Source organism: Rhodnius prolixus, unplaced genomic scaffold (assembly GCF_049639745.1).
Source record: "Rhodnius prolixus isolate KJV_2025 unplaced genomic scaffold, Rpr scaffold_1, whole genome shotgun sequence".
Lineage (NCBI taxonomy): Eukaryota > Metazoa > Arthropoda > Insecta > Hemiptera > Reduviidae > Rhodnius > Rhodnius prolixus.
The window spans coordinates 1324279-1348832 of NW_027411581.1; the positions used below are offsets into that span (position 1 = coordinate 1324279).

General features: G+C 35.1%; 2 protein-coding genes and 1 long non-coding RNA gene across 5 annotated transcripts in view; 1 reads left to right on the forward strand and 2 right to left on the reverse strand.

Annotated features, from left to right (window-relative positions):
- Positions 1-297: 297 nt before the first annotated feature.
- LOC141461956 (uncharacterized) lies at positions 298-14415 on the reverse strand. The gene is made up of 7 exons (XM_074143448.1): positions 11828-14415; positions 10389-10454; positions 10239-10295; positions 9492-9539; positions 7591-8793; positions 2360-2416; positions 298-1928 (listed from the first exon to the last, which is right to left on the reverse strand). The coding sequence occupies exons 1-7, from the start codon at positions 11868-11870 to the stop codon at positions 1336-1338; spliced, it is 2067 nt and encodes a 688-aa protein (XP_073999549.1). The 5' UTR covers positions 11871-14415; the 3' UTR covers positions 298-1335.
- The window catches only part of LOC141452258 (GTPase-activating Rap/Ran-GAP domain-like protein 3), a 387611-nt gene continuing 374818 nt past the window's right edge, over positions 11762-24554 (forward strand). Inside the window, exon 1 of one of the 2 annotated variants that reach the window (XM_074124265.1) lies at positions 11762-11892. Coding sequence is in view for 1 of the 2 variants with exons in the window: in XM_074124241.1 (XP_073980342.1) it covers positions 15466-15487 (22 nt within the window). In the remaining variant the exon portion in view is untranslated. Of the gene's footprint in view, positions 11893-14909; positions 15488-24554 lie in introns of those variants that run through there. The other variant, XM_074124241.1, reaches the window with a different exon arrangement.
- Positions 17219-24554, reverse strand: part of LOC141452583 (uncharacterized) — a 50939-nt gene continuing 43603 nt past the window's right edge. For both annotated transcript variants that reach the window (XR_012457472.1, XR_012457471.1), the window contains exons 2-3: positions 24307-24506; positions 17219-18059 (exon numbers count right to left, since the gene is read on the reverse strand). This is a non-coding gene — a long non-coding RNA (uncharacterized lncRNA). The remainder of the gene's footprint in view (positions 18060-24306; positions 24507-24554) is intronic.

A 24554-nucleotide genomic window follows, 5' to 3' on the forward strand; every position in this document is an offset into this window, starting at 1 on the left:
CATACCTTTTTCACGATTTCCATCTTTTCCCAATTCTAAAGAAAATTGTAGCGAAGCTTCTTGCTCTGTATTTCTCATTAGTAGTGAATAGGAGAAAGGAGGGGTTTTTATAGAGAAAGTTTCAGGACGGCCATCAGGTGCATCCCGATCCTCAGGGCTCCTTAACTGCATCAAAAATGGCCAGTGTCTAAAGAAACGGTTAACTACTGAGTCACAATTTAAAACTTGCCAGCCGAAGATAATACACCCTCCTTTAAAAATTCTGAGACAGGTGTTGAATTTGGTGTAACAAAATCGATTGTAGTGAAATTGATTCTTTACTAACAAATATTACATCAGTTTATTAAATCAGATGCTCACATTTAAAAAAAGATGAAAAACCACTGCATTTTCCAAAGATGAAAATATACCCATCGGAAAAAATAGTTTATTTTTTGATATGTTCGATATTTCCAGGATTCTCTGCCAATTAGCCATTTTAATGGGAATTAATTTTTTTTTATTTTTTTATTTTTAGCGCATCAACAGCTGAGGTTATTAGCGCTTGGAGCTTTTTTCAGTGCACTGCCGGCCTCCGGACAGTGTTCTCTCGTTACAGACAACACTGTCCATCACTGGACAGTGAGCTGTAAGAAGCTCCTAGGAAGAGAAAATCTAAGGGTTAGCAGCTGGATTCGAATCCGGGACCTCCGCGTGGGAATCGAGTACGCTAACCACATAGCTAATCCCTCCCCTATGGGAGGGATTAATTTTGAGAATATTTTGGATATTCAAAGATGTTCAAACTGAGAACAGTGCGGCTCAAGTTTCCAGCATTTTTTTCTGGAATACCACAACATTCATGGTTCAATTTCGCTAGCCACCATCCTCGAGTGGCAAGCGGGTATCAGTAGAGGATTAAAATTATGAGAAACAGGACTCTCTTTAGCCTGTAACAAGTTGCAGTATGGTACGCTTAAAAAAAACTTGCATTCCCTCAAAGTGTATAAGGTGGCGTAATATATAAAGTATTATATCTGACGAGAGATAATACTAGACTTCCACAGAATAGATAGTTACATCCGCAATGCAGGTTGATTCTAACCAGTTTCAGATTTGCATCCATCAAAAACTGATTTATCAGGTTCACATTGTGATGAACTTGGCTCCCGCTTACAATGTTTCGAGTTCACAACTGCCCACAAAATTCAGGTACTATATCCTGTAAATTCCACTCTTTTCGTCAAGAACATCACAGGAATACTTGAAGTAATTGCCATTCCAATAATGGATCACACACCAATGTGTTTGCAATATTAGAAATGCAAACTTTCAAAAATAAGATTACTTTACTTTTCAGTTTTTTTTTTTTGAATGGTCTCTCTTAAAATGTGCTCTAACAGTGTTCCTAGATGGTGCTTTAAAATCACAAGATTTACAGGAATAAGACTTGTTCTGTGAGTGACCTCTCAGCATGTGCACTTTCAGATTGTAGGAGGAAGTGGCTTTATACTGGCACACATCACAACGAAACGGTTTGTCGCCAGTATGGGTTCGCATGTGCCTTTTCAGTGTGGACGAACAGCTGGTCTTATACTCACATTGCTTACAGCTGAACGGCTTGTTTCCAGTATGCGTTCTCATATGAGTTTTCAGATTGGACGATGTAGTAGATCTGTAGTCACATACTTTACAGGCAAATGGTTTTACACCGGTATGTGTTCGCTTGTGATTTGTTAAGGCTGAGGACGATACACCTTTGTAATCACAATAGTTACATTTGAACGGCTTCTCTCCAGTGTGCGTTCTTATATGGATTTTTAAATTTGATGCTAAAGTTGCACGATATTTACAAATATGACATATGAACTTATCGCTAGCTGATCGGTTGTCATTAAGTTGTGAAGATTCTTGGCCGTTTGTAAAAACTCCTTGAAAGGCATAGTCATCTGTAAATTTAAATAAACGGAGTTTATTAAATTTAATAATAAAACCTTCTTAATTAGCCTGTTGTGAAACGCCACTAACACAATTTTCTCTTATAGCAATTCTAATTAATTAACTTAACAACTATTTGAAACTTTACTTCTTAAACGAGTCAACCCTCTTATTTAAAATTCTCACAAGGTCTCAAACAATCAGTTCTGTTTCCGTGACAACCATTCAATAGTATATCCTTGCCAGACTGTACGTGAGCTGAAAGATGCTCCTAGGAAAAGTATAAGGACAGGAAGCTGGATTTGAATCCAGAATCTCCGCAAGAGGTCTAAATACTGAACTAACCCCTTCGCTAACAAGTATAATTGCTTGCAATATGAATTTATTTGAAAAGTAAATACAAAGCTATTTCTAATAAAATGCACGTACATTATGAACTTACCTGAGTAGTCTATAATCAATGGTATATCTGGTTCACACTTAATCACTTCACATTCATCTAAAACATAAATAATGGCTAGGACATAACTTTATAAGGATATGTCAAAAATATCTACAATTAATTAAGAGATGTTTTGGCTTACCAATTGATAGTGGTTCCTGGTTTATCTTTGAATCCGACATTATGATGTCATAGTATTCCAATGATTAATCCTGTGCTTAAAAGTTTTTAAAGTGATGCATAATGTCTAATGCTCAACCCACTTAAATATGGTGTACATGGAACGAAATTCAAACAGCAATCTAAAACAAAACATGATTACAAAACGATTTTAACTTTTGCAAGTTTTACGAACAATCTAAAATTCACCAAACCGCAGCACGATACAAATTTAATACTAACTTATTCTGTTTTCTTCGGTCATCAAAAAGTAACACGTTGCTGTTACGATCTTTGATAAATGACATTTGAGATAATATTTGGAGTAAGGTCTTCACGTACTGATAAGGAGACCGGCATCAATGGCAACGGCACTTCTCTATCAATAGCAAAACAATAAACATCTGACATCCAGCACAGCTTGACCTGCCTCTTGTGGAATAAAACAGAAGCTACCATTCTTTCTATTTTTAAATAAGAGTTTTCTGCGCAAAATATTTATTATTAGCCTAATTATTTCCTCGTTGTTTTGTATTTTTTAACTTAATTATTTGATTTGGAAGAATGTTTGTTACATTAAGCAGACTTAAATATGCCACATAAAAATACGAGAGATGATTTACCTAGAACTTTGCAAGAATTACAATTTTTTATCGATACATTCTCTTTAAACGTTTTGATTCATCTCTTTTTTTGTTGGATGGACTTCAATTGGTTGTCTCGCATGCTTAGAAAAATTTAAAAAAAGTCATAGAGAACAGGCTTAGATCACATTTATTTACTTTTCTTTAACGTCTCAAGCTTATCAGGTAATATTTTTATTTTATAAGATTAATAAAGCGACATTTGATTCCTTAAGTTGACTTTACACGCTATTTACGAATTTTAGTATTATAAAATTGTATTTGATTCAAAATTTTGAGGGCAATGTACCAATGCATCTTTGTGTTTTAAACAACTGACACTGCTGGATAATGTAATTCTTCTAACTCCTAATTCTAACAACATAATTTCATTATAACTAATAAGTTAATTGATTGAAGAATCCAACGCGCCCCTCCGCAATTTATAAGCCGATTTATACAGATGATCAGCACATTATATTGAAGTAAATATAGTGTTTTTTCGGAAGAATCACTGGTTACCAGAAAATTTGCACTTCAGATTACGTCATTTTTTTTAAAAAATAAAGAATTTATAGGTTTAATTTCACTTACGATGATAGCATAATTTCATCACTTCTTTTCCAGAATCTTTGGAAATGATTGATCTCCAATAAAATAGAATACCAATTGAAAAAAATAAATAAAAAAATGTCTTCTTACCGAGTTCCTTTGTAGCAACAAAATATTAAATACAAACTTTCTGCGATTTTCTACTTTTAACCTATTTGAAATGAAAACTCAAAAGAAAAAAACGCAATTTTTTTTTTTTTTTAATAGGTCTTCTTAAAAGAGTAAGTGAACATTAAAAAGTTTCAAAGAATTATACCAGGAAGGAGTGAAGTACTCGGACGTGTTGACATGACGTAGCTAACAATGTTTTATGCTAGTACACATAATATGCCAACTTGATCTGCCAAAAAATTCTTTCTCTTTTTCGAGGATCAAAAGCCATTAGGCTTTTCTAAAATTGAAAAATCAAAGACACTATAAATTAAAAATTTCATCGTCTATTTTACCTACAAAGAAATAGTACAAAAATAGTATTATAAATCACAGCAACATAGAATTACTTTCGTCTTCTTTAAAAATAGAACTATTAAACTAAATCAGGCGTGGAACATTTATATACAAATATTGTTGGCATTAATTTACAGAGATGGTAGAATTCACACAGTAATGAAAAAACAGTACTATAAACATTTCGTGGGCAAAATTTTTTCTTTCTTAAGTTTTTTTTGATGGTTTGATGGTGCTGGAGAAGATCGTAAAAAATAAATAAATACATAAAAAATAAAGGTTAAGCGAATTCAATAACTGTAATGGTACTTCATCAGAAGCAAGTGGATATCCAAAAGAGGTTGACTTTTTCCTTTAAAAAAAACAACAAATGATTTCTAAAATCACATTTTTGAGAAAAGAAAATGAAAAGACCTTTTTTACTTTGTACACATGACATAATTTTAATATATTTCTTGGCTTTGCAGTTTTGAAATGATAGTATACTGAGAGAATTGGATAAAATTAAAATATGTTTGTATTGAAAGACGTCAGATAGGCGGCATCTGAATACACTTAGGTTTAATGTAAATGTTATTGTAGAAATGCAAAAATTCGTATTGCTTACAGAAAAACGAGATTATAAGCGTGGACCTACTTTTATTTTTACAAAAAACTTACTTTTTGCCCTCGCTTCAATTTGTGAATATTTTCACGCGTTCAAAATTTAATTAATTTACCTCGATTTGTCCACATTATTTCTACAGAAGTAAGACACAGAAATTGGGTGACCAATTTACTGTAACAACACAACGTTAACATCTAAAGGTTATTATTGGCACCCGGAGTTTTTTTTCAGCACTATGCCGGGGACTCCGGATAGTAGTTAGCTGTTAAGAAGATTCTAGTTAAAGAAAATCTAAGGGCGAGTAGCTGGATTCATAACCGGGATCTCCGTGTGGGAATCCAATATGCTAAACATTTTGTGTAATTTAATAATATCGTTACAATTTACAACAATTTTGTTCGTTAACATTTAGTATTTTCTGATTTATTAAATCTAATTGTGATGTTTTTTTTTTCTTATTTTAAGTAGATGAGTAATTTGAAACATGGCTTTGTTAAAGCAATAGTTAGCTAGTGTGGCCTCAGCATCTAATGTTTCAGATTCTATTTAAATAATTGTATATTTTAATTATTTTAGGCAAAATATTGAGAGTGTAACTAGTGCAGAAGTGATTTCTTACTCGTGCGGTTGCAATATTCGCCTTACGATAATAATAACAATAACAATAATAATAATAATTAGCGTTCTGGACTCCCACGCGGAGGTCCCGGGTTCGAATCCAGCTGCTGACACTTAGATTTTCTCTTCCTAGGAGCTTCTTACAGCTCACTGTCCGGTGATGTAATAGTGTTGTCTGTAACGAGAGAACACAGTCCGGAGGCTGACAGTGCACTGGAAAAAGTTCCGGGCGCCAATAACCTTAGATGTTGACGCGCCTTAAATCACTTAAAAAAAAATAGAAATAATAATAATAATAATAATAATAATAAACCTTTATTCACGCCAAATTATCAATAATCCTGTCGACTTTCCGTCAATATAGTTGCCAATAGCAAAGACTAAAGGGCAATAATATTGACTGTAAGAGTACCCCTGAACACACCCGATATCTTACTAGTTTTGCTCACGCCCCGAATGGAAGATCTGGATTCACCACTGTGTCCTTGAATTCTGCCTGAAATCACTCCTTACTGAAAAGAAAAAAATCAAGTGAAAGTGTTAAACCTTTATAAGAGCACTAAGAATATTAACTTTCAAGTCTTGAGGAAGAGCCAACTCCTTTTAAGTTAGAAATGCATTATAAACTGGTGAAAAGTGACACTCAAATACTTTCTGTGCAGTAGAAGTGAGTCTTGACAACTTAGTTATCTTGGAAAGTTCATCTTACCAGAAGAACTGCAAAAAAAAAGTACGATAATTGTTAGATGGAAACACTCTATGCGTAATAATTAATTTAAAATTTAAATAAGGAAAATGTGAGAAATTACTTTATATTTAAATTACAGATAGATTTTACTTTGCCATAGATATTTTTACCGTTTTTAGAAAAATTAATATTGAGAATTCTAAGGCAGGGGTTGGCGAGGCTTCTCTGTAAGGTTACACTTCATGCGTAATGTATGGTTTTACAAACTGTCTAATGAATTTTAATATGGCGCACAAATTGAAGGTTTGAAAAAAAATTTATGAGGACCAAGAGAGAAATAGTAAAAGAAAAACATCAGATATTTTTTTTTGTTCTTCTGAAATTTTTCAAAAAAAAATATTAAAATTAATCTATTGGTTGATAAAGATCGTAACAATTACAAAAATGTTTGTTCGATAAAAATTTCGACTTAACAAATTACCTGTATAATTGTTGTTTTCTTTAAGACATCAAACAACTCATAAATTTCCAAGCAAGTAGACTTTGGTTTTCGAATTAGGTTGTAACAAGTACATAAAATAATTACAAATCTTGAATAGTCCAGTCTTGGCTGGTGGACATTATTGAGTAAAGCTGACTAAGGATGTCGAAGAGCACTTTTGTCCTTAATGACAACAGAGTATTAGACTCTTCTGTCACTCAGTACAGTTTGGACCGCTCCAGAGATTCTTAATGCTTATGTCACCGCATATCTTTCTTTCGTAACTATGAAGTCACTATTATTTCGCACCCATTCTTTCAATAATTGTTATTCCCATTATCTTAATCAGGTTTTTTTTTTGCTAATTACTCTCGATCCTGGACTAGACAAATGGTTTGATCTTTGCTACAGGCATTTTCCACTAATTTCTAATTAATTTTGTTGGTAGGCATGGTGCAAACGAGGTATTTAGGTCTGCATTATCTTCTCGAAGCGATTCATTCTAAAAGGTACGCATCAGCTAAATCATTGAACATCTTCTACATTCTTAGCTGTCGTCAATGTAAAAGCGATTGGTTTGGATCGTGCACGTGCTGCGAACATGACACAAAAATAACCTGTGATTGGGTCCACTAAATTTTCACATCGGACTAAAACTGTTCACTAATAGCGCTCAGCTTTTAAACTACTTACAGGACCATTCCCTCGGGGTTACAGTGTACAAGTCAATTTATTCTGGATACCTTTTCATTTACTCCAATACCGCAATGAGTAGATCCTTACTGGAGAAATTGAAATTCACTGAGCTCACTTAAGAATTTGGTAATTAGCTGAGATGGAAAAGAGCATTCGCAATTTTTTTCCCCTTCTGACGGTAGCATCATGATACATGGGCCAAAGCCAAGTTTATGGGCAGCAATAATTTACATTTTTGATTGCTTAAGCATTCTCCATAATGAAGAAAATAAAAATGAAATAAAATTCTGTACACCATTCAACAACATTTTTGATGTTTTACAGTTATATGCTTCTTCAGCCGAGATCGTTTCGATGTTCCATAAGCACAAACGCTGCAAACGAATGGCATTCCTTTTGTATGCAGCATCATATGCGATTTAAAAGCTGGCATTGTGTTAGCAGTTGAACCGCAAAAGCAACACGAATAGACATTTCTAAAGTGTGTTAACAAATGCTTCTTCATAGAATTTGTATTTCTTGATTTAAACAGACATATATTACAAACTAGAGATTTGTCACCGTTGTGCTTTAAAATGTGCTCTCTTAGATTTGATTTAGATGCACTTTTATAGCTGCACAAATGACAAGTATAATGTTTTCCTTCGCTGTGTGAGACCATGTGAAGTTTCAAACTCCACAACAGACCAGATTTATAATCACAAGAATTACAGGAATATATTCGCGCGCCGGCATGTGAAAGGACGTGGGCTTTAAACAGTGCCTTTCGTACGGTCCGATAATCGCAGATCAGGCATCTGAATGGCTTTTTTCTCGAGTGAGAGATCATGTGTTCTTTTATATGATGAGATTTGTTAGTTTTAAATTCGCAAAGATTACAAGCGAATCTAATTTCACCATAATGACCAGCTAAATGTTCTTTAAATATCTGAGAATCGACGGTAAAATATTCGCAAATACTACAATTGAACAATTTCTCTGAATCATGTTTTTTTAGATGTTTTTCTAAACGACATGCGCTCGTAGTATTATAAACACAGAAATCACATTTTAATAATGTTTTAACTAAATGAGTCCGCATATGCACTTTTAAACTCCTTGCGTAAGCAGTTTTAAAATCACACATTGAACAAGTGAACGATTTTGCTTTCCCTTTGCGGTCATTCTCTTTAACTTTTAATTTAGCTACACCAGTCCTCTTATATCCGTTGGATACACGTCTCGGAAGCTTTTTACCAACATGTCCATTCATATGTTCTTTCAAACTGTTCACATGGGCCGTTCGATAATCACAACTGGTGCACTTAAATTGTTCTTGTCCATCGTGTACACTCATGTGCAATTTGACTTCCATTCTCAGCCTGGCCCGAAATTCACACATGCTACACTTGAATATTCTCTCTTCTCCTTGTAGGCTACTATCCAGTGCTGAAGAACATGAAGTCTGGCTGATTGTATACTCATACGTTTCGCTTGTCTTGTTCGCTTCTTCTGCCCAATTTTCTGAAAACAAATAAAATTAAAAATTACTAAGTAAATTAAAGAAAAAGTTTTAGTTGTAAAAGAAAAAAACTGTGTTAGGTTCAATTTTTTTGAGTTTTCTCAGAAAATATCCGTATTGTGCTCGTTTGAGACAAAAACAAAAAAAATTGGTTCCTAGCTCAAACTTTACATTATCTTAATTTGGGTTCTGACACTCGCCTTTACTGTAACTTAAGTATCAAAATCTCTCCAATCAAATCATCCTTTACTCAACAAATGTTCCCCTCTTTTTTAAAACTTGTCCTACCTTAGACTTGGAAAACCCAATGCTCACTTGCAGAGCTATAAATTTATTTCAATACTTTCACGAAATAAATACACTTGAGGGGTGTTTATTTGATAATGTTATTTGATGCAGCGGCTCATTCTTTATCGCAAGAGTATAAAGGGTCTATTTGGATGGCAATAATAGTTAAATGGCGAGGTGGGTAATTATGGTGGAATCTTAATCTATTTAAGGCACTGTAAAATGCTCTATTTTCTTAATATACAGTAAACCATGGAGGACTGTATGGAGAAGTAGAATTTTCCTTTGACGGTTTTTGGAAACAAAAATCCTTCCCTTAAAGCAAAGCAAACCTCATCAGAAGTCAACGAATAAATTAGGAAATTATTTTTCCAAAAAAACAAAACAAAAATAACAAAGATTCGTCACGTACCTGATATCTCATTTTCTTCTGGCTCAGTCTTTATTGGATGGTACAGCACTGCAATCAGAAAATAATATTAATTACTTCAATAAGCTAATAATAAATTTATGAAATTAGTAAAAATACAGTTGGATTTTGGAACGTGAATAGCCTCTTAATAACGTTTAAAAAACTTTATTTATAAAAACTGATTCTACATTTGTTAGCTAGATGGTGGGAAAAGTAATGATCCTTTGAGGGAGTGGATATTAGCAACTTCCTCAGGGATTCTTGGCGTTCTAAGCAACACATACTAAAAAAAAACCATTGCAATAGGGATATCTGTTTGGGTTTGTTGAAATGCCTGTGTCATTTTTTGTAAAAAGTTTAATTCTTCAGGAATTAATGATTTGAATATTTCTTTTATATCCAGAAAACTAGTTTTCTCGGGACTTTGATCAAGGAATCAAATAAATTTAACTTAATCATTGATTTAGTCGGAAACAGAGACCGCTATTTGGATAAGTAGAGGGCCGCAGTGAGTTGAGCTCAGGCCATTTTGGATGCAGTGCTTTGGAGAACAGGACCACAGCATTATGTTCTAATCTGATGGTAACAAGATAATTTTCCTTTGATCGCTACATCATTTTGGGGCGTCTATGGCTTAAAGTTTCTTTAAATACAATACTTGAATAATTAATGTAAGTCAGCCAGTTGAACGTTAGAAAATCAAAACAAAATGTGCCCAAAAACTCACGACTTAACTAGGTTACTCACCAACTCTGTCAAAATCTAAATCCAAAGCAGGTTCACTTTTGATTGGCCTAAACGGTTCTGCAATCAACGAGTTGTATAATACATAAAAACTTTTAAAGATGTAATAAATTTATATGTTATACAGATACATAAAATGTAACATTATCTTACCAAAGTTTGGTACCTCATATTCGTCAAACACATTGTCAATCTTCTCTTGTTTGATGAAACAAACATCTGAAACAAATTAATCTGAAGTTAATGATGTTGCCTTTTGATCAGTTAGTTATGTGTAGGCCACAGTTTGGCTTAAAATAGTTTTACAGCAGCGAATTAGTTTATATTAGAATAAGTTGATGTGCAGCCAATCAGGCGTTTCCTTGTAGAGAAAATCTTCCCTTTTTCCAAGGTCAAGGGAATTTACCCACCAGTATCTGGAAGATCTCCTCTGGACTGAGTGCCAAAGATCTCAAATACCACCTTTGCGATTGCAACGCCGTCAAACAGGATATGAGAGCCGTTTCCTCCACTTCTTGCGACTGAACAGGGACACTAAATTAATCAACTCCACCAGTGAAAAGAAGGGTTCTACTGACTCTTAGTAGTTTCTAATAATTGCCTTTATTACAAGATGCCGGGTTTTGCTTTTGTTTATAATGCCCCATAGATATAGTTTAAAACGCCTCATATCGTTAACTAGTGATAGTAACGCATCTGATATAAGAGACTTCTTCTATGCTTCTGCTTCCAGAAGCAGTCTCTTGCGTTCTAAGATGGCGAGAAAAAATTTAGGTGGCATGGAAACTAATGAAAGGAAAGATGGCATGGTTCAGCGAGACTACGAGGTTACTGGGATGGACTTGTATGCTAAATGCTGACCTTATTTATTTCACCCGCCTTCCAACGCCCAATTCATGAGCCTTATAGTGTCCCCCGGAACAGTACCAGTTCTTGGCTGCTGAATTTGTTTGCAGGACTACTACCAAGGTCAGGTGATCACTTGAATGGTAGTGTTCCTTTACGGATCTCTATAGGCTATGGAAACTTGCATCACACGGGCCTTGCAATGGGTATACAGTGTAGATTTTTATCAAGAGGAAATGGCAATGTATTTGTTGTGTCACAGTATTAATGGCCAGTAATAGTTCGGCTCTTTCGGGGGGAAAACCTCATGTTTTCAAAGGCCCTTTTCTGGTTTTGTAGATTAATCAAACAAACTAGAGTTCTAACTAGCAACAGCCACAATTCTCGCGGAATCTAATCACGTTTTCATGGTTTTTTTATTTATAATTTGATCTAATTTTTTAAATAAGAATTGCTGTGTTGGTATACATTTCTAATCAAAAAGAGTATTGTTATCACTGTCAAAAGTACTTGTCAAGTTTAAATTTTAAAATAATTTGGCTTAATGTGCAAGTAAGAATGCCATAAACATGGTTTTTTTTCTGAATATGGTGTTAGACCATGGATTTTCACAGTTTTAGATATACCTAATACTTTTGGATACTTATAGCAAACAAATTTTAAAATATTACTTCACAGTTGATTTTTAAAAAATAATCATGAAGGTAAACAGCAAGAAGTAACATGTGATCGAGCTTCGTACTCACCAAAAGGCAGTGTTTCTTCTGATCTTGTGCTATTTTTCTCCATTTTCAAACCGGATTCGAATGAGGTGAGTAATAAATCCAAAACACTGATTACTCAAGGAGTAAAGTGTAAGTTATTTAACTGTAAATAGATTTTAAATACACAGAACATTGCAACAAACTACTCAGCTGCTATAATTTTTTAATTTCATTGCCCCTAATTTTACGAATTACAATTTTGTTTACATAAACTTAACTGATGTGAATAATAGTTTCAAAAAATCAAACCTCTGCGGTCTAAATGCGGTTACACTTTTCATAAGATGCACCTGATCAGTGTTGCATATTATGAATCAATTATGACTTTAAATAAATTAAAAAAAGCTGTAACAACATTCAAAAATCAAAGCGGTGCAGAAAGGCTGCAAAATATATGTAATAGTAATTTTGGTATTTGTTTAGAGAGCTACAGTTCTTAACCATTTTTCTATCGGCTACTTTAAGATTATTGATTAGTGGGTGCTCCCTCCCTGAATCTTTAAAAAGTGCTAACCAATGTTCTGAACTGTTTGTAATTAAGTTCGCAGATAATATCTAGATTATCAGCAACTTATAAATTGGTTTTTCCCTAAACAATCAAACCAATTTAGACAAAAAAATTATCTAGTACAAGATTAAAAAAAATGTGGCGAACATTTCCATGACTTTCATTGAGTACCTAAGTGGCCCACTCAGAAGATACTACAAACTTTAAAGTAAACAAATTAAAAAATACTATAATCTTTCTACTTTTTGGATTAATGAATCACTCACCAAAAACGAATACAATATTATGTAAACTAGCGCTTCTGGGATCATAGTCACAAAATAAATGACTGCAAGTGGTCAAAAGATGTCATCACAGGTTTGACTACCAAGTGTAGCAACCTTAACAAGGAATATTACAGTATACATTGACTTGAAGTAAGCTAATTCTCTTATTTTTTTTTTTTTTGTGATTTAAGGCGCGTCAACAACTAAGGTTATTGGCGCCCGGAGCTTTTTTCAGTGCACTGCCGGCCTCCGGACAGTGTTCTCTCGTTACAAACAACACTGTCCATCACCGGACAGTGAGCTGTAAGAAGCTCCTAGGAAGAAAAAATCTAAGGGTCAGCAGCTGGATTCGAACCCGGGACCTCCGCGTGGGAGTCCAGTATGCTAACCTCATAGCTAATCCCTTCCCTTAATTCTCTTATTACTGTAATAATTCTATTTGTTCAATTGAAAAAAGAGATCATATTGTCGAAATGTTGTCACTTTAAGTTTTTTTAAAAAACTTTTTATTCGTCCGTACTTTACTATATTGGAAAACAAAGTTAGTTCCTCTTTTCGGTCAGCACAGTGACCATCATCAAGATTACTGCCTTCTTAACCGGAGCTTTCGCTTCATTCTTTTTGAAAATTACTTATAATCTTTTCAAAGAAGTGATCTCGCAATTTTTCTTTCAGAAAATCTTCTGCTTACAGTTAATCAACACATTTTGAACCAATTTTCTTTCGTCATATTCTAGTAGCATCTTCAATTAATTTCCGTTCTCTACTTCCCATTTTAGTTGGAAAGACCCCGTAATTATATTGAAAAGAAGAAAGCCTTATTTATACCTTCTCTCATTTCTAATGCTGATTCATCAAGTTCAAATAATTTTCTGTACTCCATACTGTATCTGTTTCAACTTTATCTAATTCTACAACTTTGTGTAATGGATTATGCGGACTATTTTTACATTGAAGCCATTACACAATATTAGCCTTAGCCTTCCTACTGTTACTTGTGAAATTGTTTTCTTTGAACATCAAAAGATAACCCGCATAATTCATCATAAGCAGAGATCCTACTTCCAAACTTGTAAGTTTATAGTACCACCAACCAGTTACTTATCCCATTGCTCTTAATGACAATCATCAGAACTATCAGTTTAGGAAAGTTAACCAGCATCTTCAATGACTACTTGCTATGCTGAACCTGCAAAACAGAAAATCATTACCTGAATCCTGGATTACCAGATACTTTGAGAACATTTTTTTTTTTTTATTTGGAATCAATGCCATACAAAATTCCTAACGTGATTTTGGTTTATCGAGATGTATCACTTGCAGCATCTTCTTGCCTGATATTGTTCATTTACCTCAAACCTCAGTTGTAGCCTAAATGAAAACAGTTTCCTCAAAATTCTTCGTATTATAGGATATTATCCCTAATCATAAAATTCTTGAACAGCACACCGAATTGTATTTTTCAAAATCATTGTATACATATTTGTTTTTAACTTTGCTCGTTTAATATTTCCGTGGAAATGAAATAGATTAGCCTGAGCACAAACAGCACTGAGCATCTATGAAAAGAATAGACATTTTCTTATCAGTTTTTAAGCGACCTAAATAATATTGACAAAAAATTGATACTTATCCTGGTTTCTAATTTATCTCCCGAAAATTTCTTTTTATCATCAGATTTCACGTGTTGTTTTTTTTGCACGAAAAATACTTAAAGAGACATTATACACTTATAGAGAGATAGGTAAAATAGATCTATAAATGAATTAATGCGTGGATCACTATTCAATAATGTAACCATGAAAATACCTTCTCCATCGTAGGTAAACAATGAGTGAGACCATAGAGTGGGGGTTAGAAGAGCTATTTGAGAATTGTATGACCTTGAACCACCAAATCATATGGTGTGAATACTCCATAATTTCTCTGTTTACGATTTTCGAGTGCTGACTAAGTAAATTTTGGAACATATTGTTCATGAACTGTTTTTATTTGTGCGCATTCTAAAGAAGTGCACTTAATATAACTTTTGGTAGTATGAATGATTTTCTAGCTTACTCTTTCGATAATAAAGCCTTGCTTATAAAACCACCACCAATTGTGCCACCTGATTATAAACATCAGCCCCAATAATTTTTAATTTTGTGTAGATTAGGAATCGCACGTAGTACATTTACTTCATATTTTCATTACGGCCCAGTTCTTCGGAATAGAGAGCAGCAAATTTGATTATAAAAAAATTGACCAGGACTCACAAAAATGTCTTCCTCTTCCAATAGAATGAAAAAGCAAACAGAAAAACAAAGAAGAAAGAAAACAAAGTTATGTTGGCTCCAGTGTGCAGGACAAGACAGGAAAGAGTGAAAGGAAAACAACCAGTTTTCCAGTGAGTATGTGTTTGTGTTTGGATGAGGGATGAGTTGGGGACAAATTTGAAGTCCAGTGGAAAGATGGCGCTTGCGTACGTGCCGGCGGAAAGGGTGCGCCTCGGTGCGTGCGAACGGCGCTGCTGTAGTGGCAGCACTTCAGCCAGCTCGCGCCCTTATTTTCCGAGCTCACACATCACCCGCCTCAATTCGCCGCGGCTAGCTGAACATGCGTTTTCTACTCTAGTTTTTAGACCTCGGCTTTGACAGTTTTTCTTTCGCTTTACATTAGACTTATCAAAATTTTAGTTTCTTATAAAAGAAACAAAGATTATATTTTTATCTCAATTAAAATATTAAAAATTAGTTTTGCTTGAACAAAAAAAAATAAGGCAATATCATAGGTGTTGGTGTCCGATACAGTGAACAACTTGCTGAACAACGCTGAACTGACGGAGCGCGATGCACCAAGCAGGCTGAATGTCATCATTACCTGTAGATAGTACGTATTCAACAAGTGTTTTATTGATAAATACTATACTCCACAACCTTACCAATACATTTATTTACTCGTGAATTTACATGCGTGCATTCACTCATTGCGCTTGCTTTAACAGTTTTATCTCATTCTTAAGAATCACTTTCTATTACTACGTGTACTAACTAATTAGAGAATCGCTACTAAGTTCAATTTCCCCCGGAAATAGCTCTTACTTTTCTTTTAATTCTTCGTTTAGTTCAAAGGATCGTTCAAAGAGATTAACATGGCTTTGCTTTCCTCTATCTTAAGTGTCATTACTGTACGGTGTACGCTTTTACAAAGTGCCCAAATTTCAGTAAAAAAGGAAATATTTTGCAAAATAATGCCACGTTTTGTCCGTCAGAAACCTTCGGGAATATTAGTCAGACAAAGTCGACTGAAGTGTGGCGGCTCTCTTCATTCGACGCTTACCCAATCCTGTCCCAGAAAGTTCCAGAAATGGAAAACCGTATTAAACCAAATTTCCGGCAGTTTCAAGGACAAGTTCGAGTGTTTTTTTTTAGGTGAAAAACTTTATTTCGGTTGAAAATATTTTTTTTTCAACTAAAACCTCATTTCCGGAAGTGAGGGGTGATAGCGAACAATATGAATTGGCACAGACGAAGCAATAAACATATGATTTCCAATTAAGAGAACTCTCAAACAAGTATTTCCGGTGGGAGAAAATTCGTCACGATCGCCTTTACTTTCTCTGGAAAGTAAAATTGGGATTAAGATTTATTAATGAAGTAAGTTTTGCCATTGTTTTGTAACTTGCTTTGCATTGTTTGTAACTTGCTTGGTTTTGTTTAGAAGTTAAGTTGGCAACCATTCCTTCAACACAACAGCTACAGTTCGAAATGGCAACGGCTCCTTAATGCATTCTTTCTCACTTAAATTGTGCGTTTTACTTTTTGTTCGATCAAATATTGTGTTCACTTTTAATTAATTTTGCGACAGCTAAAAAAAAACCCTTCAATTAAGTTTAATTTACAAAAAGACAAATGGTTTTTAGATACAGTTTGTGCTGAGTAATATCGTTAATTTTATTCGTTGTAGTGCGCATGTTTATTGCTGGGTTTCGAATTTACATCCACCATCAGTGGTAGTTTAATTAGTTTGGAGTAAAGATTTCGACTTCTTCTCATGTTCCCGTCTCGTAGGGAAACTGACTGAGTTAGTTAACGAGTTGGCTAAGGCTCACTTCCTAACCTAGAAAAGTCGGAAGAATTCTTGTAGCGAAATCCAATATTGCCTTTAATTTTACCATTCAATGATTGTTGAACATGAAGACCAAAACCAGTTTTTAAGGTCTCGTCGTCATACCAGCAAACTATCAACATAGATACCCTTAATCTTAAGCCGTTTTTCTATATTTGCCCAATAGTAACTACAGGGCGAAACCACTATCTAAACCCATTTGTCGTCCGAGACGACAGTATTGCTGGATGCCCTCCTCGGACCATAAGCTCCCATTCTCAAGCTCGCAAGAAGGTTTTGGTCCCAACGGTGCGCGATTTCTCGAAGGTCAAACTCCTTCATGTTACCAACGCACAGAAGTTCAATGCTCTACTTTCTCGTCAAATTCTTGCCCCAAAGATAGATTATTTAATTAAATAATATCTTCACAAAAATTGAATTTGATTGCTAGTTTAATCTTGGTATTTAAAAGTTCACATTTATGGTTATAATAATTATTCTTTCCCACGAAAATAGACTGAAATTCTCTCACCTGTAAATTGACTTCCTTTTACTCGTACAACAGCTTTGTTTTTTTTTTAGTACAGGAGGCGGACACATTGCGATACGAATATATTGGCCGATATAAGTTCAATGGTGAATTCCAGCATTCCAGCCCTCTAGTAACAATCAATGAAAGATTTTTAGTTTTTTGTACACAGTTATTTTCATTATTTATTTCTCTATGGCTGCTGGAGCTCTCCTGACGACCTCCGTTAACACACACTACCACTTTGATACACTGAGCATCCCAAATGTGGGTAATTTCCGGTGCAAACTCACAATCAAGATCGATGCCACTACTACTAGGCGGGGGGGGGGGAGCAAGAGAAAGTAAAACGCTGTTAACAAAATCGATATTTTCTCTCGATATCCATTTCATTAGGTAAACAATAATTTTAAGGCAACCTGACTAGAGAATAAATTACGTAGTGCTTTTCCTTTTTCTTTTTTATTAAAAAACACAAAAAGTTATACATTTTTTTTAATAGAAAGAAAATATTTAAAATACGAGGCTTGGAGAAAGGATAATGGCCACAATACAGTGTTGTACGTAGAAGAAAACTGTATCTATTCGAGAGCTGTGTGCAGGGGGTAGCAGTTGGTACTCCTGGCTGGCTGTGTCATAAAATTTTTATACCCTTGTTTACAGAGAGAGCCTCTCCAACTTTCCCTCTTTTATAGTAAATAACAACACTGTTTTATATATTATATAACCTTCTTCGCCTGCTCCTGGTCATGCTTCCGTTCCACACAAAGCTATCTATTCATCTTGGCTTCTCTTTATAATGAAATAAATTTTTAAAACGTTCACCTGTAACAATAAATCCACTAAAGCATTTCATTATGGCGCCAAATAGTTTCGCTCACTTTTCATTGAATAAATTAACTCCATAATTTATTGTTAATCCTCAATGTTTATGAAATTTTTGCTAACCTAATACCTTCGATATTGATACTTTGTTTTCATTCATTTTGGGCAGATTAAACTATTGTTTTTGTTTTCATTATAATGTGCGAGATTGTCGTATAATAGAAGTAAGGTATGAGTTCATAATGCCCTCAAAATTACTGTAGAAAAATGGACGCACTTAATTGGACAATTTCATTGGCTCTGATTAGAGGAAGGTTATTATTTATCCAATCAGCTTGATTTAACAAAGGGATGCTTTTCAAAACAGAAGGTATCAATTTTATTCCATTTTTTAATTAATGTTTATACAGTAATAAGGTTGAAATAGCTAAAAACCAACTTTGCAGGAAATATAACATAAAGAACTACTTTTGGCTGAACAGATGTTTTTTAATGTTTAGCATTGGTCGAAAATGGTTCCGTTGAATTGATTATCGATATAAGCTTTATCTTCTGGATACAAACTGTACATTTCATCAAGCTTACATGAAATTAATTATGGTAATAAAGCTTGTGTGAGAGAACAGATTTCTTTTAAAATAATCCAGTTTCAGAAATATAATAGAAACACAAAACTCCTGTAATGAACGACGCGAATGGAGTGTGGGGGACGTAATTAGAAGTAATGGAAAGAACTCTAGCCAGTCGGAAGCACTCCAAGACTCCCCCGGGTTAGTGCACGAACTCTCTGTAATGTGGAAAACTTCGGCGCTAATTGGATAATAGCCCCAGCTGAAGTGTACTCCACTATTATCAAGATATAGAGTTTGGCTAGGCTGGAAGCTATTATAAACTGAAGTTCAGAGCTTGTTGGATGTAAGTTCTTGTTGGGAGAAATCATAGTGATTCCTCGAACTCATTCAGAGGCAAGAAGAAATCAATCGTTCTTCTTGCAAACTTGGGAAATTTCTATAAGTATCATTTTCAGTAATACTGACTTGTGAACTTAAATTGAAAGTCAACATTCGCCCTTAACTTTAGCACAACTTTGCGTCTTGTAATTAGGAAAGATCAAAGATTTCATCCGTCACAGCGTGATTGTTTCACTTTCATTCGAAACCTTTTCTAAAGTTTCATCCATCTTCAAAGATTATGGATTCATCAAGGTTTATGAAGAGCAATTGGATTTCCACTTTTAATGCATCTCAACCTGTTATCTGAATGGATATTGGGTGCTTAACAGGGTATTTGTATTTACAAAGCAAGCTGAAAAGATTTCGACTGTTAGCACAGAGATGGCGTTGCAATCATTAAAGCCTTTAAATGGGATATTGTGGCTGCCTGTGCATTTTTTAAAAATCACAGTCGATTTCTCTTAAAGATAATCCACGTGAAAAGCGACTCAAAACTGCAATCACTGATGAAAACAAGGAGAAGGTGTATAATACTATTGTACGATCGACGACGATTAAAGATGTACGATCAGAAGAAAGAGGGCGTTGAATTCTGACCTATTCAGGGCAGCTGCTGATTCAAACTGATTTTGTGCTCTGCTTTGTTACTGTCGAAAAGACGAAGGTTCACAAATACACGTCGAAAACGAAGCAGCGACCAGAGTAATTGGGTGGAACCCGATAGCTCTGAAGTTTATTGTGGCCTAGTTTTCACAAAGCCATCGTGCAGGTTTATGGCTGGAGATTTTCTCAGAAAGTACACGTTTCCAGGTATCCGGTGCGTGAAAAGGAAGTTTTAACAAAGTGTGCATGTGTTGTGTTCAGCACAAATCGTTGAACCAACTATCGATTCGGGTCTTTTAGAACAAAACGATACATCAGTGAATAGACGAAACTATCGAATTAAATGGCAGTGTGTTTAATGTTAGGTATAAATATGTAGGTCGGCAGCTGATGGTACAGGAAAGCCAGCTGGCTGTACACAGCTGTGTAAGTAAAAAGTGTGACAAGTAAACTAAAGAAATCCCTGGATAATATTCTATTACGCTCCTTGTAACAGTGTGTATAACCTAACCTCAAATTAGTAGCTACGAGATAGATAATGTAAAAACTACTTAGTTTAAATAAGTAACGATAATAGTGTGAAAAAGTTCCTTCATTTTTCTTTTTAGACAGTGACCGTAAACAGTGACAGATGATGGTCTACCATGTGGCACTGAGACCGAGTTAACAGGCTGGCCAACACAAACTATTAAACCGACACATAATTCATTCATGGGCAATTGGCAACATTGTTTCCAATTTATCTGCTAAACCTTCTACCACTGTTTACTTGGACAGGCTTCAGAGTTCGAGACCAAGAACAGCTGACAATATAAAGAAGAAGAAGTTTAAAGAAACATTTGTGTGCTTTTTTGTGGTGTGTTTTTGTAAAAATAGAATATTTACACTGTGAAGACTTTACTTCCATTCTGGGCAAGGAATTTCTGTAAGTAATTAAGGCACTCTACATCAGGTTGTGCAACCTTTTTCTTTTTTGCCAAAGGGTTAATTTGGACGTTTTTAGAAATGAAGACGTGTTACAACAGTGCTGGCCAACTCTTTTGCCAAAATGAAGAAGCATACTCCGTTTAAACCTCCACCTACTTAATATCCATTTCATATTTGACACATCCTGGAGTGCACGTTACTGGAGACACGCACTTGTTTTAAAACCACTTATTGAAAAAAAAAAAAAAAATCATATTTTAAAGGAACTCGTCCGGCAAGAAGAATCGATCATCCCAATCCGCACACCTAGATAGCATTAGTTCTCCAGATTTGGATGAGATATTACTTCTGTGGAATTTTGAGTTTTGGACAGATATAATTAAAATTTTTTAAGCCAAAGTTTCGAATGATATTTAGTTGATCTTGAGCGCTACAAAAGAAAAAAGGGCTTAATATATTAGAAGTTGGAAGATGCAAGTCTGGTGTACCTGTTAATATTTCCAAAGATATAAGAAAGCTAATGGCTGAAAAGAAGATCAGCGTTTATTACGAAACTTTATAAAGCTGCGGTTCTACATTAGTTCTTCTTCTGCCTTCTAGTTAGTTGCGCAGAAGTTAATAATGTATCGCGATGGAAAAAGTTGGCAACTCCACCTCCAGGGTAAGCGTAAATGTGGCCAGCCTGGGCGGAGGAGGGCGTAGTCTAGCGAGACGACCTTCATTAAGGAAGAAAATGTACCCACCGGGACGCTACGTCATATTAGTCCCGGCAATTACACCACCCAGAGAGTAATTACAGGGAATTATCTCCTCCTACTGCCTAATGGACATCGTTTCTAATTTCCGATTGCGAGTTTTTACAGGAAAAGTCCTCCCCCCCACCAAAAAAAACAGAAAATATACCGGAAGCTCAAACTTTGTTTTTGAACTCCAAAGAGAGTTCAAAATCCAAAATCGGGAAGTACTCAATGGAATTTTGCCAATTTTTGATATAGAATTTCTCAAAAATGGATTTTTCTGTAAACTTTTGCAATGTCAACTTTTGGTTACCACCAAAACTGTTATATCTCTCTCTCACTCACGCAAATAGAGACAGGAATAGTCCGTGAGTTAGTCAAATTTCATAGTGGAATGGTAATTACGAGAAATAAGATATTTTGTGTTAAAGTTCTAGCGAGATATTATCTATGTAAATTTACCTATTTCTCGTACCCTAATACATCTATCTCTTAGGCTGATGTAGTAGGCCTCCAAGATGTGGTCTTTACGTTATCGAGTACAATATACTTCTATATCTCTCAATAAAATACTATATAGTAACAGAAATATTCTATAATTGAATAAAATTTTATGAAGATTTGTTTAATAGTAAAGTGAGATGTAATATGAGGAAGTGGCTAAGGATTTTACTTCTCGGGGGAGGAAAAACCAAGGCCTGAGGAGCTTTACCCCAGGAGTCGCTCTCCCAGAATTAAGAGTCTGATTAAACGGAGAGGTCTGGAGGGTGAGCTTTAGAGTGAGGGGAGCCACAATAGAACCAAAGGGGTCGCAGTGGCGTAGGCCTTGAGGCCGCCCTAGTTTAATCTATCTATCTATCTAATATCAGGAAAATGCACTTGAGAAAAGTTATGCAAATTTCAGAGACTCTTACAACAAACTATTAGCACTTTAAGATTGGTATTTTCTTATTTGAGAGATTATACTTATTTAATTAACAATAATTGGTAAGAAACTATGGCTACAGTCTGCCCAAGATAAAGTAACCATTCTTCACCTGTTCGATGAACAAACTTTTTATTTGAAAACATTCTCCAGAAATATATTTATTTAGTTATTCTAGTGAAGCTGAGAGTTTTGTTCAACTTTGATTGTAAATTTATTCAAGCATTTTCAGAACTACCTGAATGTACAATACAATTTTTTTTCTCTCACTGTTTATCAAGATGGCCATGCAAAACCATTATTGCAATTTTCCAGAGTTCTACTAATTACTAAATTAAAAGGGTAACTTTACAGGCCTGGGTAAAAGAGTTTTTAGTTGTTGTTGACCGAACTAAAGATAAAGAAGTTCAACATCTTTTAACTTTGTTTTTCCAATTTCCTGTTGTTAATTGCATCAGATGTTGGAGGTTATGTTGGTAGTGATCAGCTGGTAAAACATTTGGTGTTGTTTACTTCTTACAGCTGTCAGAGGAGAGCGTCTGAACAGTACGTACAAAAGTTACTTTAGGTCTGTTGTATTCATGGCAATGAATGATCTAAATTGTTGAATACATTTCATTGAGACTGTTATTCGTCAGGAGAACTGAATTTATTAACTGTGCGCTGAACAGTAACGCAATGCAGTAATGTTGCAGGATAGTGTTGTTAGCGCCTTGTAGGGAGCTATCACCATACAGCAGTCTCAGGCGATAAGACTTCTTCCGCTAAATTGAGACTGGCTCCCCCTAAATTAAAGGAAACAAACTCTTCAAAAAAGAGAGGGAAGCCGGCAGCTAGCGAGATCACTCCTTAAATCCAAGTTATTTTAGTCGAATAGTGAAACCATCGACATTGATTGACATGACACAATTTGTCCCAAACTTGGGACATTGATTCCACCATTGCTGATGAAAAAACTTAGTGTTCAGAATGCTGTAAATTTTAAAAATTGAATTTCCCAATTTTAAAGCGGAAATTGGAAGTGTGGGTATTGCGCCTTCCTTTTCCTTGGTACTTTTCTGGGATACGTGAAGTTTTCTTGTGTTGAAGAGGAATCTGCCTCCAGAACCTTCATAATTGGAGGAAACCTTCTCCAGCATAGTACTGGAAAGGGGTAGGATGTAAATCAGTTGCCGGCTCGCCGCTAGGGCAAACTAGCGGGTGTGTTATCACCGCCTGGAGGGTGTTCGGCCCCAATGAGGACACACTCGAGTATTGTCGCAATCCAGCTTCATCCCTGCGGCACTCCATACTCTCTACTTTCTATTAGTGTAATTAATAAAGGTTTAGTTGTCATGGCAACACTAAATCTAGTGATAGAGCGTTCTATCTTCTTCAGTTTAGTGCCTTACATTCTTGTTTAGTTCAATTATTATGAAAATATAATGAATTTTTTGAGAAAATATTTAAAAAAACTCAGATCTATTGCTGCAAAGGCACATTAAAAGTTTATCAATTTTCCTTCAAACATTGCTTTCCGGAAATAACTTTTATTTACGATCATAATACTTCCGGAAGAACTGAACAAAAAGCGTAGTAATAATGCGATTAAGTTTAGACACTTCATACAAAATTTCAAAAAAACTTAAATGAACGGATATCCTAGCAGAAATGATCGATTAATGCCATCATTTTGTCTTATATGTATATGTTCAAAAACCTTCTATTTCAAATTTATATAGGACAAACACTTATGAATTCCTTGAGAAGACGCATAGTTGGCAGAGAAGAGAATGCAGTATGTGACCAGACTAAGCTGCCTACGGTATTTTGGTGTTTACAAAGATAGTTTGGCAAGACTGTCAACCACAATAATGTGTAACCTCCACAGTTTTACCAACACTGTTCAGCGGATCTGAAGCAAGACTAAAATTCTTAAGGGTAACGTAACATTGTGAGGTCTTCCTTTAGTGCATGCACTTGGCTAATTCCACTAGTGGCACAGTTTCTCTTTTGCAACAAGTAGTTCGTATTTTACTAACTTAAGAAGATTTTCCAGGTCTTACGTTTATCATGAGACTGTTATTATTGTATTAGAATCTCTGTGGCAAGAGAAAACAAACCATCTCCAAAGCTTCTCTGGGCCAGAATGGCTGCTCTACAGAGTAACAACAACTGTATCAAAAGCCAGAGAAGAGATAGCCAGAGCTATGTGGTTAGCAACACTGTCTTCTCACGCAGAGATGCCAGGTTCGAATCCAGCTGCTGGCCCTTAGATTTTTCTCTTTCAAGCAACTCAGTGTCCGCTGTTAGATGGTGTAGTCTGAAAGAAAAGAGAGTACAGAATCAACAAACTAATGTGATCGGTATT

Coding starts and splice junctions, on each gene's coding strand:
- LOC141461956 (XM_074143448.1), bottom strand. CDS start 11,870: ATGGAGAAAAATAGCACAAGATCAGAAGAAACACTGCCTTTTG. Junction 10,296..10,388: donor ATATGAGGTACCAAACTTTG/GTAAGATAATGT, acceptor CGTTGATTGCAG/AACCGTTTAGGCCAATCAAA. Junction 2,417..7,590: donor AAAACATCAAAAATGTTGTT/GAATGGTGTACA, acceptor TTTATGTTTTAG/ATGAATGTGAAGTGATTAAG.